The sequence below is a fragment of the Denticeps clupeoides genome, chromosome 13 (genome assembly GCF_900700375.1).
Source record: "Denticeps clupeoides chromosome 13, fDenClu1.1, whole genome shotgun sequence".
Taxonomy (NCBI): Eukaryota; Metazoa; Chordata; class Actinopteri; order Clupeiformes; family Denticipitidae; genus Denticeps; species Denticeps clupeoides.
This window is the reverse complement of record NC_041719.1, coordinates 19,279,694-19,296,878: the sequence shown is the minus strand read 5'-3', so window position 1 is coordinate 19,296,878 and position 17,185 is coordinate 19,279,694. Positions and strand designations below refer to the sequence as shown.

Sequence of the window (17,185 nt, the reverse complement as noted above, 5' to 3'; positions counted from 1 at the left end):
TCTTATTCCTGGTTAGTTTGGCTATTGTTTTAAACAGCAATCCGGGATTATTTTTGTTTTTATCTATTAACGAGGACAGATACGTTGATCGAGCCGCGCTAAGAGCCTTCTTATAGTTAAGTACGCTCTCCTTCCAAGCTATTCGGAATATGTTTAATTTACTTTGACGCCATTTGCATTCTAATTTCCGGGCGGTCTTCTTAAGCGAGCGCGTGTGATCATTATACCAAGGAATTTTTATCTCTTACTATCTTCCTTTTGAGGGGAGCGACTATATCTAACGTACTACGCAGAGATAATTCTAGACATTTGGTCGCTTGGTCGAGTTCAGCGGGGTCTGACGGTGAGTTTATTAGCGTTTATAAATCTGGTAAGGTATTAATAAACCTCTTTGCCGTACTTGATGTAATTGTACGTTTGTCTCTATAACGATTGAGTTTGTTGTGTCTGAGACGTATTTTAAAAGCAATGAGGAAATTATCTGAGATCATTTCAGATTGCGGAAGAGTAATTATATCTTCTATATTTAAACCGAAGGTCAATACAAGATCGAGCGTGTGACCACCTTCATGAGTAGGTCCTGTTATATGTTGGTTAACTCCAACTGAGTCTAATAAAGACAGGAATGCTGTTATTAGTGAGTCTTCTAATTTATCACAGTGGATGTTAAAGTCGCCGTCTTCAGTGTTCAGTCATCTTCAGTCGTCTTCAGTCGTCTTCAGTGCTTCTGAATAAACCAGGCAAAACAGAATGTTACCAGCAGTTCATAACATCTACATAAATTAGCCTCACCATCTGCCCACTCACTGACCCACTCTTCCAACTGGGTGTCAGTAACTGCCAACTCTGCCTTCAGGGACTCCAGGTTCAGTAACTGGTTTTCCCAAACCTTTGTGGTCTATAAATGAAAAAATACAAATAAATAAATAAAGAATAACGATTATTTAACACATCAATAATGCAATTACTTCCAGATATCTGTGGCACAGTGAGGTAGCCACATTTTTCATCTTTTGCTGATTACAATGCATGGTCGTGCAGAGTGCTTCTTGTCCATCGGTGTATTTGTCTCTTCTGGAAAGGTAGGATCTAGACTTTGTTTACTGTCTGTTTGTACGCTCAGATGTAGGACTGTGTAGAACTATCACTTGTGTGGTGTGTATTGAAAGGTAGATTGTGTTTAAGCAGCACCAAGTGTTGTCATCATTATCTTACTCAGCTGGTCAATCACTGATAGTTTCAGGTTCACTGAGGTGTAAATTTCCTCACCTCACTTTCCCTTTCCATGGATCACCTCTGTCCTCTATCAACAAAACCCAAAAGGACTTCGCACCCTGGCTCTCCGATACATTGCACGGTAATCGAAGAGTACTTAGAGCAGTGGAGAGAAAATACAAGAAATCACAGCTTGATTCAGACCTATTACATTACCAGAATCTTCTGCGCAAATTGTCCACTAACCTTACTACTGCTAAAACTGCTTTCTACAAGATAAAACTGGAAGCCTCTGTCCACAACCCTCAAAAACTCCACAACATATTCTCAACCCTCTGACTCCCCCTGCCCCGTCCTCCCTAACTGCTGATGATTTTGCCAACTTCTTCACAGGGAAGATTGAAAAAATCTGTGAGACATTCTCCACCACAAATCCTACTCTACCCTCTGAAAATTCTACAACTTTCCTAGCTCACATCTGATGAAATCATTCATATAATATCATTCATATACTGTCCACTAGATCCAATCCCGTCTGCAATGCTTCAAACCATCTCTCCTGACCTCATCCGTTTCATTTCTTATATCATAAACAGCTCAATGTCATCTGGCCATGTACCATCTGCCTTTAAAACAGCCAGGGTTCTTCCAATCCTAAAGAAACCCACTGCTGGTCCTACAGACATCAACAACTACAGACCAGTTTCCCTCCTCTCATTTCTTTCTAAAATCCTTGAGAGGTGTGTGTACAATCAGCTATCACCTCATCTGTCACAGAACAACCTCCTGGATCCTAACCAGTCTGGCTTCAGAACAGCTCATTCTACTGAGACTGCCCTTCTGGCTGTTACTGAGCAGCTACATGCGGCCAATTTGGCAAAACTGTTATCGGTTCTTATTCTCCTAGACCTCTGTGCAGCATTTGACACCATTAACCACAAGGCTCAGCATTGCAGTGGTTTGCTTCCTACCTTGATGAGCGATCTTACCAAGTGACTTGGAAAGCATCCACCTCTACCTCACATAGACTCTCCACTGGTGTCCCTCAAGGCTCAGTGCTAGGTCATCTCCTTTTCTCCCTCTACACGAGATGGTAGTAGCCTAGTGGGTGGTAGTAGCCTAGTGGGTAAGACACTTGCCTGTGAACCAGGAGACCCAGGTTCAAATCCCACTTACTACCATTGCGTCCCAGAGCAAGACACTTAACCTTAAGTTGCTCCAGGGAGACTGTCCCTGTACTGATTTTGATTGTAAGTCGCTCTGGATAAGGACATCTGATAAATGCTGTAAATGGAAATCACTTGGTGAGGTCATTTCCTCACATGAATTATCCTACCACTGCTAAGCCGATGGCACACAACTCCTCTTCTCTTTTCCTCCTTCTGATCTACATGCTGCTTCCAAAATCTCTGCATGTCTAACTGACATCTCATCTTGGATGGCAGTCCATCACCTCAAAGTCAATCCCACCAAAAAATTCCAGCAGATTCTTCACCACATCAGGATCTTGCTATTTACCTGGACAACTCACAGCTCTCTCCTTCTACAACAGCCCGCAACCTTGTAGTAACAATAAACAACCAACTCTCCTTCTTGACTCACATCAGCAACCTTTCCCGCTCATGTAGATTCCTTCTCTACAATATCAGACAAATCCGTCCTTATCTGTCAACCCCGGCCACCCAGCTACTGGTTCAGTCTTTAGTAATCTCAAGACTGGATTACTGTAACTCCCTTCTAGCTGGTCTACCTCTATGTACCATCCAACCTCTACAACCCATACAAAATGCAGCAGCACGACTGATCTTTAACCTTCCGAAATTCTCCCACACCACCCTTCTGCTACGTTCCCTCCACTGGCTTCCAGTAGCTGCACGCATCAGATTCAAGATACTGATACTGACCTACAAAGCCAAACATGGAGTAGCACCATCCCACCTCACAGCCCTTATTATACCTCACACTGCACCCCATATACTCCGAGCCTCCAGTACTGCTCGCTTGGTCCCCCCATCACGAAAGGTCAAAGGAAGACATTCATCTAGACTCTTCTCCATCTTGGCCCCTCGGTGGTGGAATGAACTTCCCCTTGAGGTTAGAACAGCACAGTCACTGAGCACTTTCAAACGGCAGCTCAAGACCTTCCTAGAGAATATTTAGATTAACTTGTAACCTTCTTATTGTCTGACTTATGTATAGAAACTACAACAGAGTGAATAAAAAGATTCAGTGAGCAAAATTATGGCAACTCACCTGTTTTTGACATGTTTTGATGTCACTGCTACACGAGTGAGAAAGGCATTCCCCTGTTCCACCTCTTCCCCTACTGTTAATCCAGCCCCCTCCGGATATCCACCCCTCCATTTTACATGTTTAGAATACAGTAAAATCAATACATTTTATAAGGAGCGTTTAACATAAAGTGATTCTGTTACATTTAATAACTGCTCACTTCACATTTGAAGTCATGAGCCGTCTCATGAAACACACAGAAGAACAGAGTTATGTTCAGAACTCTGGGCAACTTCTTGCTACTCTCTGGAGATAGGATCAATATTTGCAGGTCACATTTATACAAAAAATGTAGTACTTAAACTACTGGCCAGTTTTTGTTGAATGTACAGGGGATATGCAAATATTTCTTCCCTGTACATACTGAGGGCACAGAGGAGCACTCCATGCTGACAGACAAAGCAGCAAGAAAAAAAAAACAATAGCATAGACAATAGGTTGAATGTATAATATAAAAGATCAATATACAAATAACTAGTCCTAGAGTATTCAGACCTCTTTAAATTTTCACTCTTTGTTATATTGCAAATCTGCAAAATGTCAACAATTCTTTGTTTTTCTGTCAATATGGGGTGCTGTGTGTACATTAATGAGGAACAAAAATTACTTAAATGACTTTAGCTAATTGCTGCAATATAACAAAGAGTGAAAAATTAAAGAGGGTCTGAATACTTTCCTTACCCACTGTACAAACATGAAATGGTGTAGAAATGGACAAGACTTCACATATTCTATATTTGTCACGACCGCGAGCTGACGGGGGTGAGAAGCGCAGAGGCGGGCCATGCTGGGAAAGGGGTTTTATTAATAATAATAAATAAACACAAATAAACACGGCTTGGTGGCCGAAATCAATTTAAATAAACGGGAGAACTCAAACAAACCCGCAAGCGTGTGTCTGCGCTCCCGAAGGGGCGGAAATTCCTGGCTTTTAAGTGCTGTCCGGATTGGGCCCAGGTGATGAGTCCTGGTGCCATCAATCCTGACAATATTCATGGTGAGAACCAGGTCCCATCTCTACAGGACTGAAATAGTTTAAATGCACAAACTGAAAAGTTTGCAAGAAGGCTTTGCATGTAATGATATGAGCAACTTTTAGAGGCGCACGTGCCTCTATCTAGTGATAGTGTGTTTTGCAATATAAGATGGTGGTTCTGAAACAAACGTAAGAAAAGATAGTTCTCTTCAACAACTCTCTGTGTGGTCAATTAAAGAACTTACAACATGAAATGAAACAATAACCTTTGGAAGCACAGTAGACATGGAGGTGTTCATGGCTACGTCAGTAAACACATTGGTTTACTGGTTGACAGCAGAAGTTTAAGTATAGTCTTGGGTCACAGTTGATAAAGAAAAAATATATTTTAGGAATCAAAGTCTCAATCTCAGCCAAGCTTTTATGCCACAATGCCTAGTTATGTCATATGTCAGTCTTGCCTATTTATGAATTATTTCATTCAGACTGAAATTGTCTTGTTTGTTGCAGTGTTTAATATGCAGTCTTCTTTATTTTCTATTGCACTTCACTGACTTGACTTACTGCTATGAGAGACTGATAGTGAGACATATAAAGGTCCGCACCTTCTTTAGCACAGGGCTCAGATGTTGCCACGTCTGTATCTGAGAGTGTGGGTGGCATATCACCTGCAGGCTCCCCAGCAACCGAGTCAAAGAGTGAGTCAAAGTCCTCCTGCATCATATCTGAAGTCCATTCATTTTAAATTCTGCAAGGAACAAGAAAAACAAGTTTCATGCAGCTCACTAAGGGTGGTGGGTCAAATGCAGAGGACACATTCTTTGGCACATTCTGTTAAATTGTTAACTGTTAACTGTTTAAATTGTAAATTTGTACATATATACAGATACATATTTATGTTATTTTTTGTGATGCTTTTACCTTCTGCTTCTGTCCACTTTCTGCCGTGACAAGTGCAATTTCCCACTTGTGGGACTAATAAAGGTTTATCTTATCTTATCTTATGTTACATTTAGTTGTGTCCATGTGCTGTGTTTCACAATGACAATAATTTCACTTCACTTCACTTGAAATTGCTGAAGGCACTGCTCAGCAGCCACCATGATTTTATTTCTCTAATGAATAAACTGCAGTTGAGGGCATAATTATTATACCCTCTTTGTGAAATTAGACAACACTCTTAATGAGTGTTTGTTATTCTGGAATCAAATACTCCATAAATAACAATGTCTACTAAGACAAATTAGGATATTTTATTGATACCTGGCCATTAACAGTCAACAGTGTACTCTTTCTGAGCCACAAATGGTAGATTGCTTAAGTTCACTGACACTATGGTCTTGTGATTCTGTGTTAGTTTTCACAAATTATTCATTATTATGGACTCACAAAATGTATGTGTGTGGGGGGGGGGGGGGGGGGGTGTAAAGATTATGAAACATTAAAAACAAAGATTATATTAAGCTTGGTTTATAAAGCATCGATTACAATGTTTTTACAATGTACATTAATTTCTCAATCCTGAGAAAACCTTTTTGACATCTTTACAGTGGGGCAAAAAAGTATTTGGCAGCCACTGATTGTGTAACTTGATGAGAGACATCTATCATTTTCATCATAGGTACATTTTAACTATGAGACACAATATGTATAAAAAGCCTTGTGCAGGTGTATAATCTTGAGCCTGGTCTACTTAGAGGGCTCACTGGTCTTGGCCATGGTGGAGGTTGGAGCCTGACTGTTTGAAGGTGTGGACATGTGTCTTTTTTTATAGATAACCAGTTCAAATAGGCATCATCAATACAGGCAAAGAGTGAAGGATAGAATAGTTTTTAAAGAAGCAACGGGTCTGTGAGAGCCAGAATTCCTGCTTGTTTGTAGGTGATTTTTTCTGCACCATTATGCAAAGAAATTCTTTAAAAATCATACAATGTGATTTCCTTTTCTTTACAGTCTCTCACACTTGAAGTGTACCTATGCAGAATTTTGGAATAATGCTGTAATATAACAAAACGTGGAAAAGGATATGTGCTGAGAATACTTTCTGGATGCACTGGCATTCTCTTAACTTGTTAAAGCAAGACAGGATAAAATGATGAAGATGATAAAATAAAATGTTTTGCCTTGATCCTTCGTCTTCTTCGTTCGCTCTTTATTTAAGCAAACGTCCGGCATGCTCGCTGGTACTGACGTCAATGAAGCGTGGTGGAATAAACTTGGAGCCCCTCCCAATATGGCGGCGGTATTGACGCATGCTGAGAGGCTGAATTCGACTCCTAGTGTTTATATCTATTAGTACAGTATTTCACAGAATCGAAAAACTATTCCGGCTCCAGTAGGTGGCGCTTTCCGGGTGTAAAAAACTAAAAGTCTTCGACATGAAGAAGGAGAAGAAGAATGACTGGTTCCGTTTATGCATAACGTTCCATGTTTTGGGCGTTTGTGTTCACATGGTCTACCGCACAGTTGAAGACGGCGTTTCACTCCAGTACATGGTTGTTACATCAGCAGTCCGATGATGATTGAAGTGGAAACAGGACTTTACATCGGTGCTGCATGTGACATCGGGGACGTGGAGCGTTTGAACCAGCTCGGCATCACTCGTGTGCTCACCGTGGACTCGCAGGCAGCACATTTACCTGAATTCATCCGCACTAAATTTGTCCAGGCCTTCGACGATTCCTCCACTGATCTGCTCAGCAGGTTCGACGAGTGTCACCAGTTTATCGAAGCTGGCAAGGGAGCGTCGTCTTCGGTCCTAGTTCACTGGTAAATTATAGCTACGCACTGAATGCGTTTGTCATGGGCTTTACCTGTTAATATAAGCCTTAACCTGTTTTTTATTGGGTGTAGTCATGCTGGACAAAGTAGGAGTGCTGCCATTGTCACGGCATATCTAATGAAAACTCATAAACTGTCGCTGGAAGAAGCGCAATGCACTCTTCTTCGGATTAAACCCGATGTGAGGTGAGTTTATTTATTCATATGTTTCTGTGCGACCTACCGACTTTAACCATAGCAACAAACAGCCTTCAATACGTTCAAATACACCCTGTAATTACTCTGTAAGCCTATAAATTGCGGCCTTCTGTGATCACATGACACATCAGGATGGATTTAATTTAATAAATTGCAGTATGTGATGTTTTTTTTCCTGTATTTTGAATGATTTCCATGTCTTCCTTTCTGCTCCTGTAGAATTAACCAAGACTTTCTTGACCAGTTAGCTTTGTATGAGTCAATGGGCTGTGAGTTGGATGCCACCACATCCTTGTACAAGCAGTTCAGATTACAGAAGGTCACAGAGAGGTATCCAGGTATTAGGATTCTAATAATTTATTTCTCAGCATAGGCAGACTTGAAAGTAGAACAGTATTTTCTGACCGTCTTCTATATCCATGGCAGAGCTTCAGACGGTTCCAAAGGAGGTTTTTGCTGCAGATCCTGGACAAATGCAGACATCTGAAACGGTTTATAGGTGCAGAAAGTGCCGGTGAGATTGAATAATAATGTCCCAGGGATTTACTCCTTATTTGAAGGCCCATTACAGTTCCATTTTATTCTGTCTTACAGACGCGTTCTGTTTCGTGGCTCCAGTATTCTCAGCCACTGTGTGGGCAGCGGACCAGTGTCATTTTCCCATAAGAAGTGTGAGCGGGACTCTCAGGTGTCCACAGCTGGAGGGCGTGCACAGTGCACATCCCTCTTCATTGAGCCAGTGCAGTGGATGGAGGAGGCACTGCTTGGTGTGATGGATGGACAGGTTAACTAAATTTTTCATCAAATCATATGTTGCTGGTACACTGAAATGGTACATGTGTGTGCAAAGCCTTATAGATTTACAAAATAAAGATAAATTAAAATGGATTTGCTCATCTTAAATGACTCACTTTAGTGGTTCTTTTTAGTTCTGTTATGATAAAATTTTGAAATTCATTGCAAATGGGTATATCTGTGGGCAAGAGATAACGTATCAATACGTCCTGGCTGATCAAAGTGGAAACAAGGACATTATTGCTGTTTTGAGAGATCTTCAATTTCTTGTGATAGCTTATTAGTTGAATTAAGAGGAATAGATTGATTTTTACTTTAGTGTGACATGTGACTGATAACTATCTACATGAACTTTATATTAAAGACTTTTAAAGGCACTGAAACACCATGTGACTCATTTTTCTTTTTGATTCTAGCTTCTCTGTCCGAAATGCAACTCAAAGCTGGGCTCCTTCAACTGGTATGGGGAGCAGTGTTCGTGTGGGAAATGGGTCACCCCAGCTTTCCAAATGCACAAGAGCAGAGTGGATGAAATCAAGCCTGTTAGTATATCTGCTTTAAGATAATAAAGAAAATGTATGCCTCCACTATTGCACTGGTTCCGTTTTAGATTACTGTTGCAAAGCCTGTTACTACAAAAGCATTTAAGAATTTAAAGATGTACTTTCATGAAATAAGCAAGAGGTCTATACCAGAGCTATACCAGAAAAATGAAGACATAAATAGACTAAAATGTCTTCCTGTGTAGACCACAAAGTATCAAGTTGTTATCCAAGTAACATGAACTGTTCAGTAACATGAATTATATCAGGTTCTGAAACACTATTATAACTAACTTACTGTGACTATAGAGACTTTGTAGTTTAGTAAAGAAGCTTATTGCATTTCACTTAATCCCTGAAGATAAGGAAGGTAGAAATTATGTTTCTTTTCTGAACAAACTGAAATAAAAAAAACTTTGGTATTTAAGCCCATGTCCTTAAATTGAAGATAAGTCCAGCAGACCATGTGGTGATTAAGAGGATTTCCGTTGCTTATGTGATAATGTAGGGAGGTAGTAACCTAGTGGATAACACACTCGCCTATGAACCAGAAGACCCAAGTTCAAATCCCACTTACTACCATTGTGTCCCTGAGCAAGACACTTAACCCTGAGTGTCTCAAGGGAGGACTGTCCCTGTAACTACTGATTGTAAGTTGCCCTGGATAAGGGTGTCTGGTTAAAGCCGTAAATATAAATAATGCATCACTCCCACACCAGATTGTAATTACAATCAGACATCAAACCTAAACATGTTGCCAGTATTGTTCTTCAAATGAAAACTTTATGCAGTCAGACATACTACAAATAACAACGTCTAAGCTGCAGAAAATATCTTTGGCCATAATAAGTCACAAAGCATAACATAACATAATTATTTCACATACTGTATCACACCTGTATGTCTAGTTCTATGTGTAGGAAATGAATCTACAAGACATCATAAGTCTGAAGGATTCATACATACTAAAGTTCAATATGCAAATTTAACTTCATAGGTCACCTGGTGACCATTGTCCCAGCCATACAGAACCCGTTCTTTGGGGTTGTACTCAATCTGAACAGTGTACATGTAGTTGTTAACCAAGGCAAGGCTGGGAACCATCTGAGTTTGTGTGTGAGTGTCAAAAGCATAAGACACATTGGCATGGGCATGGCCAATACTATCCACAGCATAAAGCACACCACAAATCATAAAGCAGTTGCCGTAGTGTTGTCTCCGCAACCCAGTGCGCCAGCTTCGCTCTTTCAGCAGGTTGTGTGGGTTTAGCCGACTCAGAGTGATCACCTCTGCGTGGAACCCATCCTCGTCCAGTGAAGGATACACCAGCCACACTCCGCTTTCATCCGCAGCAAACTCTATATCTGAGTGGCCTTGCCAGGATGCCGGGAAATCGGCGTCTCCCACAGACACTGCATCATGCAGAGTGCTCCACGCTGCCACGTAGCGCAACCTCAGGTCAAAGCGGATGATGTCTCGAGAGAACGCTCTGTTGTAGTAGAGGGCTCCTCTGTATACTGTGTGTCCTGTACCAGCCCAGCTATATGGGAGCTTGTAGCTGTTCCTAACCAGCCCTGTGGAGGCAGTAATGTTAATATTATTATTAATTTGGAGGATAAGTAATAATAACATTTTGTATTGTTAATTTATATATAAAAACTGCCAATTAGGAACAGGGGAGATGCTCCTAATTGGTTATTTTTCAAGGAAGCAGCCCCGTAATTAGAATGTTGCCGGTTTGAATCCCGAGCCGCTAAGGTGCCACTGAGCAAAGTACACTACTCCCCGGGCGCCTGTCATGGCTGCCCACTGCTCTACAAGGTTGATGGGTTAAAAGCAGAGGACGCATTTTGTTGTGTCACCATGTGCTGTGCTGCAGTGTCTCACAATGGCAATCACTTCACTTTCATCTTTGTCTTCCACACAAACCGCCTGTCCTCTCTTGCCACCTTCAGCATCCTTCTCCCAACACACTCAGTGTCCTCTACATCCAACTCAATCTCACGTCTCTGACGACTCCCTATCAGTTCCTCTAATGCGTTCATTCTTAATTGTGAGCATACAGTCCATAAATATTAGGACATCGACACAATCCTAATCTTTTTGGCTCTATATACCACAGTTAAATTGAAATTAAATGAATAAGACATTTTTACTGGAGACTTTCAGCTTGAATTTGAAATGGTATTTACGTCCAAATCAGATGAACAGTGCAGGAATTACAACAGTTTGTATATGTTGCTCCCACTTTTTGAGGGACCAAAAGTAAAGGGACAAATTAACACTCATAAATCAAACTTTCAGTTTTTAATACTTGGTTGCAAATCCTTTGCAGTCACTTACAGACTGAAGTCTGGAGCCCAGAGACATCACCAGCCACTGGGTTACATCGGTGGTGAAGCTCTGCCAGGCCTCTACTGCAACTGTCTTCACTTCCTGCTTGTTCTTGGGGCCTTTTCCCCTTCAGTTTAGTCTTCAGCGTGTGAAATGATGCTCGGCATCCCTTGTTCTTCAAAACCAGTACAAATTCATTTATTTTCCGCTCACACATAACTTTCCAAGATTGTATTAAACTATCTGGTTCAAAATTCCAATGCAATCTCTCTAATACACCTCCCTGCTTCCACAAAGTTGTCAGAGGGACCAACAGCCTTGTTCCTTAAGGCTGTCCTTACTTCCTCTTTGCTATGTCTTTACCTCCTGGATCACCAACTCTTCAAACTTTTTCTTCCTTCGTCAGCACTTCATTCATCAAAGTTTTCTTTCCATCTGCTCAACACCCTTTCCCTGCTTGTGAGGACATTTCCACAGTTCTCCTTTATCCTTATAACCTGCTGCACATATTTCCCAGCTGTCTCACTGCTTAGCCAAATGGTACAAATCCTCTTCTCCCTTCCTTAGTGTCAAGCCTCTAATACAACTCACCACGCCTGAGCTTATATGCTAAACTATATAGTTAAAATGTTATCATAAAACCCTGTTTTTACAATTAAACAGATCCTGAATTTTCAATATGTTGAGAACTATTGCAGCCATTTTAATGATGATCATCTTGAAGATAGAAGGAGGGCTCTGAACAATGCTAAAGGTTGTCCACCCATTGTAATGGGTGTCCATTTGGAAAATGTCTGCGATTGGCAACAGAAGGAAAATTCATGACTGTTCCCACACTGTGATTATTTTACATGCTTGTACAAGGAGTGTAGGAGATATGTGGGTTTCAGAGTAGAGTTTGATGCAATGTTCTCCCCAGTCTGAATGTATTCCCTTGAATATGTGGTGGCTGGTGACTGCATGCTAGTGAAGTAAAAAACAATGATTATATCATTACAATGGCATCTGGAAATAGCTCAACTATTTTAGACAGTCAGTTTTCAAAGATGAGGTATTAGAAGCTAAAAGAATTAGCAAATTTGATTCAGTAGATCTAGTAGATATCAAAATGATGGGGAACTTGTGAGGTGTGCTTATTTAAACTTACGTTGGTAAATTGTCAACTTATTTACAATTGTTTTCAATGGTTAACCAGCATACCTTATTTTGATAGACATCATGTAATGTGAATTTCATGTGAATTTTGTTGGAATTTAACAGAAAAGTTAATACCTTGTTTGAAGGTTTCCATATTTGAAAACTCCAGCAGGGTGTCTCCATAATAGTGGTTTGTGACATAAATGGCATTCCCATTGCTTGTTGGATCTTTCATCCAAGCTCCTTCTTTGTCACCATAGGTGTTGTGCGTTAAAGGCTCAGCGATAGTAGCAATTGTGTCTTTGCATGTGCCTATGGGTAGAACAGACAAACATTGCAGGTGCACCTTGACTAAGAATAAAAACAGCCCATATGTTGTAATCTTACCTGGTTGATTTGTGGTCAATACTTTGCTGGCTTCAGCAGAGTTCTGTGTCAAGTTCTGTTGGGGTTTGACTTTGGGGACCCGTGTCCCCTGTACTTCAGACTCAACAGTAGGACTAGATCTATCTATGTTCACCTGAACAGCAATCATGGCTGTTGTAGTAAGATTGCCTGTGCTCAGCACACTGACTTCATCCATGGTAAGATTTCTTTCAGATACAGTCGCAGGAAGAGGTGTGGTTTGTTCAGAGCTTGATACTTGGGGATGATCCTTGAGATGTTGCTCTGAAATGTGCAACTCGGTTTGAGAGAAGCTAGATGTATGCTTGTGTTTAGAAGGATGGTCATCAATCAACAGGTCAAAAGGTCTTTCATCACTTTCATCCTCTTTTGGCATTACCACAGCTGCTGGGCAGAACATAAGAGCCAAGAAGTGAAACTTTGCTCAAACATAATGCCTTTTATTCATTATATGTTCACTCTGAGCATTTTAAATAAAACAAACTTCAAGCCAACATTACTTTGAGGTAAAATATAGCTGTAACAAAAATGGTGAAAAAGTGAGGTGCTGTGAATATTATCTAGATGCATTGTAGATGCATGTAAATATGTATGTTTTCAGGAGAAAAACAATTGTGGCCATTGTGCTGAACACCTTCTCTGGCCACTACTGCCCTGCCTACTTCTCTGAACTATTATGGCTGCTGAAGTGATGTTTGTTTTATTCAGTGCTTTAAAAATGTATTGATATAAACTGAATTAAATGTAAAATGCTTTTTCATTCTTCATTTGTTTGTAACCTACTATCCTCATCCATGGAGCTATAGAATGTTACCCCTCTGATGACCATGTCATTGGGGCGAGACCTGTTCTGTGGCTCTTCCATGTTGTTTTTGAGCTTGGTGATGTTCTGGCCACCAACAGATTTCTCTTGATACTTCTTCTGTTAAAACAACACAGACAACATTTTAAGAGAAAAAGTGAAGTGATTTTTTGTGTCCTCTGCATTTAACCCATCACCTTTAGTGAGCAGTGGGGAGCCATGAAAGCCGCCCGGGGAGCAGCGTGTTGGGACGGTACTCAGTGGCACTTTGGTGGTTCGGGATTTGAACCAGCAACATTACGGGTATGCTTCCTTACCCACTAGGCTGTAATTAATCTATGCCAGATAAATATTAATAATAAAATTCACATAATAATCTAATGCATCTCACACTTTTTCCTAGTTTGACTTTATTTCTAGCCAGAGGTGATACATCACTGTTCAAATATTCACATTGCTGGAAATTTGCAGAAAATATGCAGAGTTTGAGCTGCACTGAATCTAAAGCACCGTCCTTCCCCAGCACCTTATGGGTTTTCCCTAGCATTTTTTTTCCTCCATAAACCATAAAGACTACCATGAAGCAACCTTCAACCTTGAAGGTGTATGCATTTCCTAATGCATGTGCAAGTTATCCACAAATGAAATGGCATTTATAAGAGCAAAGGCACAAATAATCATTTACTCTACCAATAAATCATCTCCATACCAACCTCCTGCTATTCAAATACTTCAGGGAATTAAAATGAAGTTGAAACATTTCTTTTGATTCAGATTTTATTTTACAAACTTGAATGAAATCATGTGCGTTTTATATTAAACTGAGTTGACTTCAGAATAAACAATGGCTTATTCTGAAATGGTAATTTTGCTAAATATTGCAAACCACTTCAGAAATGTGAATAAAGTTTACAGACTGCCAGTGATAAAGACAGGGCTAACAACATGCATGAAGACCCCTCTTCTTACATTTTAAAATCAAATCCTTGCATACCTTTTCAATTGCATCGACTCGATGGAGAAGATTTGTTGTGACTGAGTGCAACTTCAGTAAATCCATCCCATAAAAAGCTCCCTCTAGTAAATCCATTATTTTGGAGAGCTATAAAAATGTTAGAGAAAAAAACAATTCAGCATGTTAGTATGTGCACTGTCATTAAATATTCTTTATGAAGTATTTCACCACCACCATCAGAATATTTTCATTCCATCCTTCTGTGTGTTCAATCTGCCACATTTATAATGACGTTGTAAGCAATCACTATTGAGGCAATATTGAAGCACTGGCTGGAATTGCAGGACCACAAGGCCCTTTGTAACACCATAGATGAAAGAGTAAAATGTGAGAGTGAAGTGACGTCATTGTGAATCACACCACAGCACACCATGACACAACAAAATGGATGATGATGACACTTTATTAGTTTCACAATTGGAAAATTCACATTGTCACGGCAGAGAACTGCCGTAACAATGTGCCACCCACAGTGGCACTAAAGTATGCGCCCTCTGCTTTTAACCCTTGGTGAGCAGTGAGCAGCCATGAAAGGCTCGGGTAGCAGTGTGTGTGGAACGGTGCTTTGTGGTGCTCAGTGGTTCGGAATTATAACCGGCAACCTTCTGATTACGGATCCTTACCCGCTAGGCCACCACCGCCCCTAGCAATCTTAGTCATAGTCTGAATTCACCCTCATCAATTCTTCCATCACCACTGTGCCTCTGATCAAGGTATTAAGTCACAAAACACGTATCACTCGACACGTATTCTAGCATGGCATTGGTTTTGTATCCACGTTTCCATGGTGCGAGTCACAATAACTGATGTCAATCTAACATTTGTGGAAATATTCCTACAACCCTGCACTCTCAGGAGGGCATTCCTCAAGTTAAACTGTCGAAATAATCTCACCACAGAACATGTGAGGAAGCCAGTCTCTAAAATAAGTGCATTTAATTCAGTCTGGCTAAAAGTGTCGGATAAATTAGTAAATGTAGATTTCTTGCTTGTTTTCCAGTGCTGCTCGCTGTGGCCGTCTTTTTTTCCCATCCATTTTCTTCTTTATGGGTTTACCAGATGCTGGTGGAAAGAAAGCACAATACGGCCAATGCCATGCCTCACTGTATGCCTGGTTTTCTCATTGTCTGTTCAGCACATTTCTCCATCGAAAATCCACAGTGTCTGTAGTACCTGACGGGGTGTAACTCTTTTAGCGGTGCAAATGGTATCATGCTTTTTTTTTACCTGTTTTGTTTCAGGAACCTCGAATACTACTGTTCACTTCAAATGTGAACAATCCCATGCACAGGGTTCACAGAATAATAAAAAAAAGCCAGAGAACCCCAATAAGTGTGGGGTGGTAACACACTTGCCTATGAACCAGAAGACCCAGGTTCAAATCTGGCTTACTACAATTGTGTCCCGGAGAAAGACACTTAACCCTAAGTGTCTCCATGGCGGGGCTGTCCCTGTAACTAATGATTGTAAGTCGCTCTGGATAAGGGCGTCTTGTAAATGTACAAAATGGTGAATATCGTTTTGAAATGTCCAAGCACCACTTTATTTAGCACTTAAGTGTTTCTTTTGAAAGATATAGAAGTAGTTGTCCTTCACCTTAATGTCTTTTCCTCCAGCATCCCGGAGCTTTTTGAGCCTGATCTCCCCTTCGCACGGATTGAGGGCAGACGGAGGAGCGACGCAGACGCACTTTCTACAGTCCGAGCCCGACGCCACCGTCTCCAGCACCGCGTGGAAGAGCTCCGGGTCCCGCTTCTCCCGTCGTCCCGGCAGGCGACATGCGCTCCGGCCGAGCGGCCGGACCACGCATTTACAGCGACAGTCCGAGCCTTCGGACAGGCTCTTCACTTTATCGTAATCACCCAGCAGCTATTCATTACACATATTAACACATTTGTTAGTCGGGTGATAAGTATCATTCCGAATTTATATGAATTTGTATGAATGTGTACCTGCGTTAAAAGGTTTTCTTGATTATCCGTTTCATCCTCAAGCGGCGTCTCGGCTCCGTCTGGCTCCAGTTTCCCTGTCACCTCTGTCGCACCGGTCCGGCACAAGCATAAAACCAACCAAACGCGCCAGAATGACATTCGAAACATTATTTAGATTATATTATACGGAAGTCCTCCCTAAAAACACCCGAATCTCATTTATATTCCCATAAACGAACAAATATATTCATTAAAAGGTCAGAAATGGCAGTTAAAAGAGCGCAGATTCTGCTGCCAGTCTGTTCAGCAACTTCCATGAGAGGAGGCGGGAGCTGCTGGGAGGACCATCATGAGGACCATCATTCTCTCTTACACACAACTATGTATGTGCAAAATTCAAAACGATATCATTAGTAAAGAAATAACAACTCCTGACAAGCCATAACAAATTAAACCACGTAAATGTCACAAGAATGATTATTCTTGCTAGTACAAAAAAAATGACCACTAACCTGCTAACAGAAATTAGCATACAGAAAGTTGTGTGTTCGGTTGAGATAATATCACCTTAAGTTGAAGAAACTGTTGTAATGTTGTAAATGCTGTAACACTATGGCGGTTTTCCTTGCAACAAACAATTATAGATTAAAAAAATAGATTTTCATTCCCTCCCATGATGGAAATGTGGAGCTTTTGGTTGCTTTAATTGTCCCAACTATACCACACAGGGCACCAGTACTTCTATTTTCTATCACTAAGGGC

At 40.8% G+C, this 17,185-nt stretch overlaps 2 protein-coding genes across 3 annotated transcripts; one reads left to right on the top strand and one right to left on the bottom strand.

The window, feature by feature from the left end:
- Positions 1–6,781: 6,781 nt before the first annotated feature.
- dusp12 (dual specificity phosphatase 12) lies at positions 6,782–8,844 on the top strand. The gene is made up of 6 exons (XM_029001306.1): positions 6,782–7,252; positions 7,337–7,450; positions 7,682–7,800; positions 7,889–7,976; positions 8,057–8,246; positions 8,674–8,844. Exons 1-6 carry the CDS (start codon positions 6,999–7,001, stop codon positions 8,821–8,823), a joined length of 915 nt encoding a protein of 304 aa, XP_028857139.1. The 5' UTR covers positions 6,782–6,998; the 3' UTR covers positions 8,824–8,844.
- A 799-nt stretch (positions 8,845–9,643) lies between these two features.
- On the bottom strand, positions 9,644–16,820 carry olfml2bb (olfactomedin-like 2Bb). Of its 2 annotated transcripts, none has more exons than XM_029001043.1 (7): positions 16,445–16,820; positions 16,089–16,361; positions 14,472–14,579; positions 13,459–13,597; positions 12,658–13,062; positions 12,406–12,582; positions 9,644–10,373 (listed from the first exon to the last, which is right to left on the bottom strand). In XM_029001043.1, the coding sequence occupies exons 1-7, from the start codon at positions 16,589–16,591 to the stop codon at positions 9,772–9,774; spliced, it is 1,851 nt and encodes a 616-aa protein (XP_028856876.1). In that variant the 5' UTR covers positions 16,592–16,820; the 3' UTR covers positions 9,644–9,771. The 2 variants fall into 2 exon arrangements, with proteins under 2 accessions (XP_028856876.1, XP_028856877.1); XM_029001044.1 differs by having other exon boundaries at positions 12,658–13,059.
- Positions 16,821–17,185: the final 365 nt, after the last annotated feature.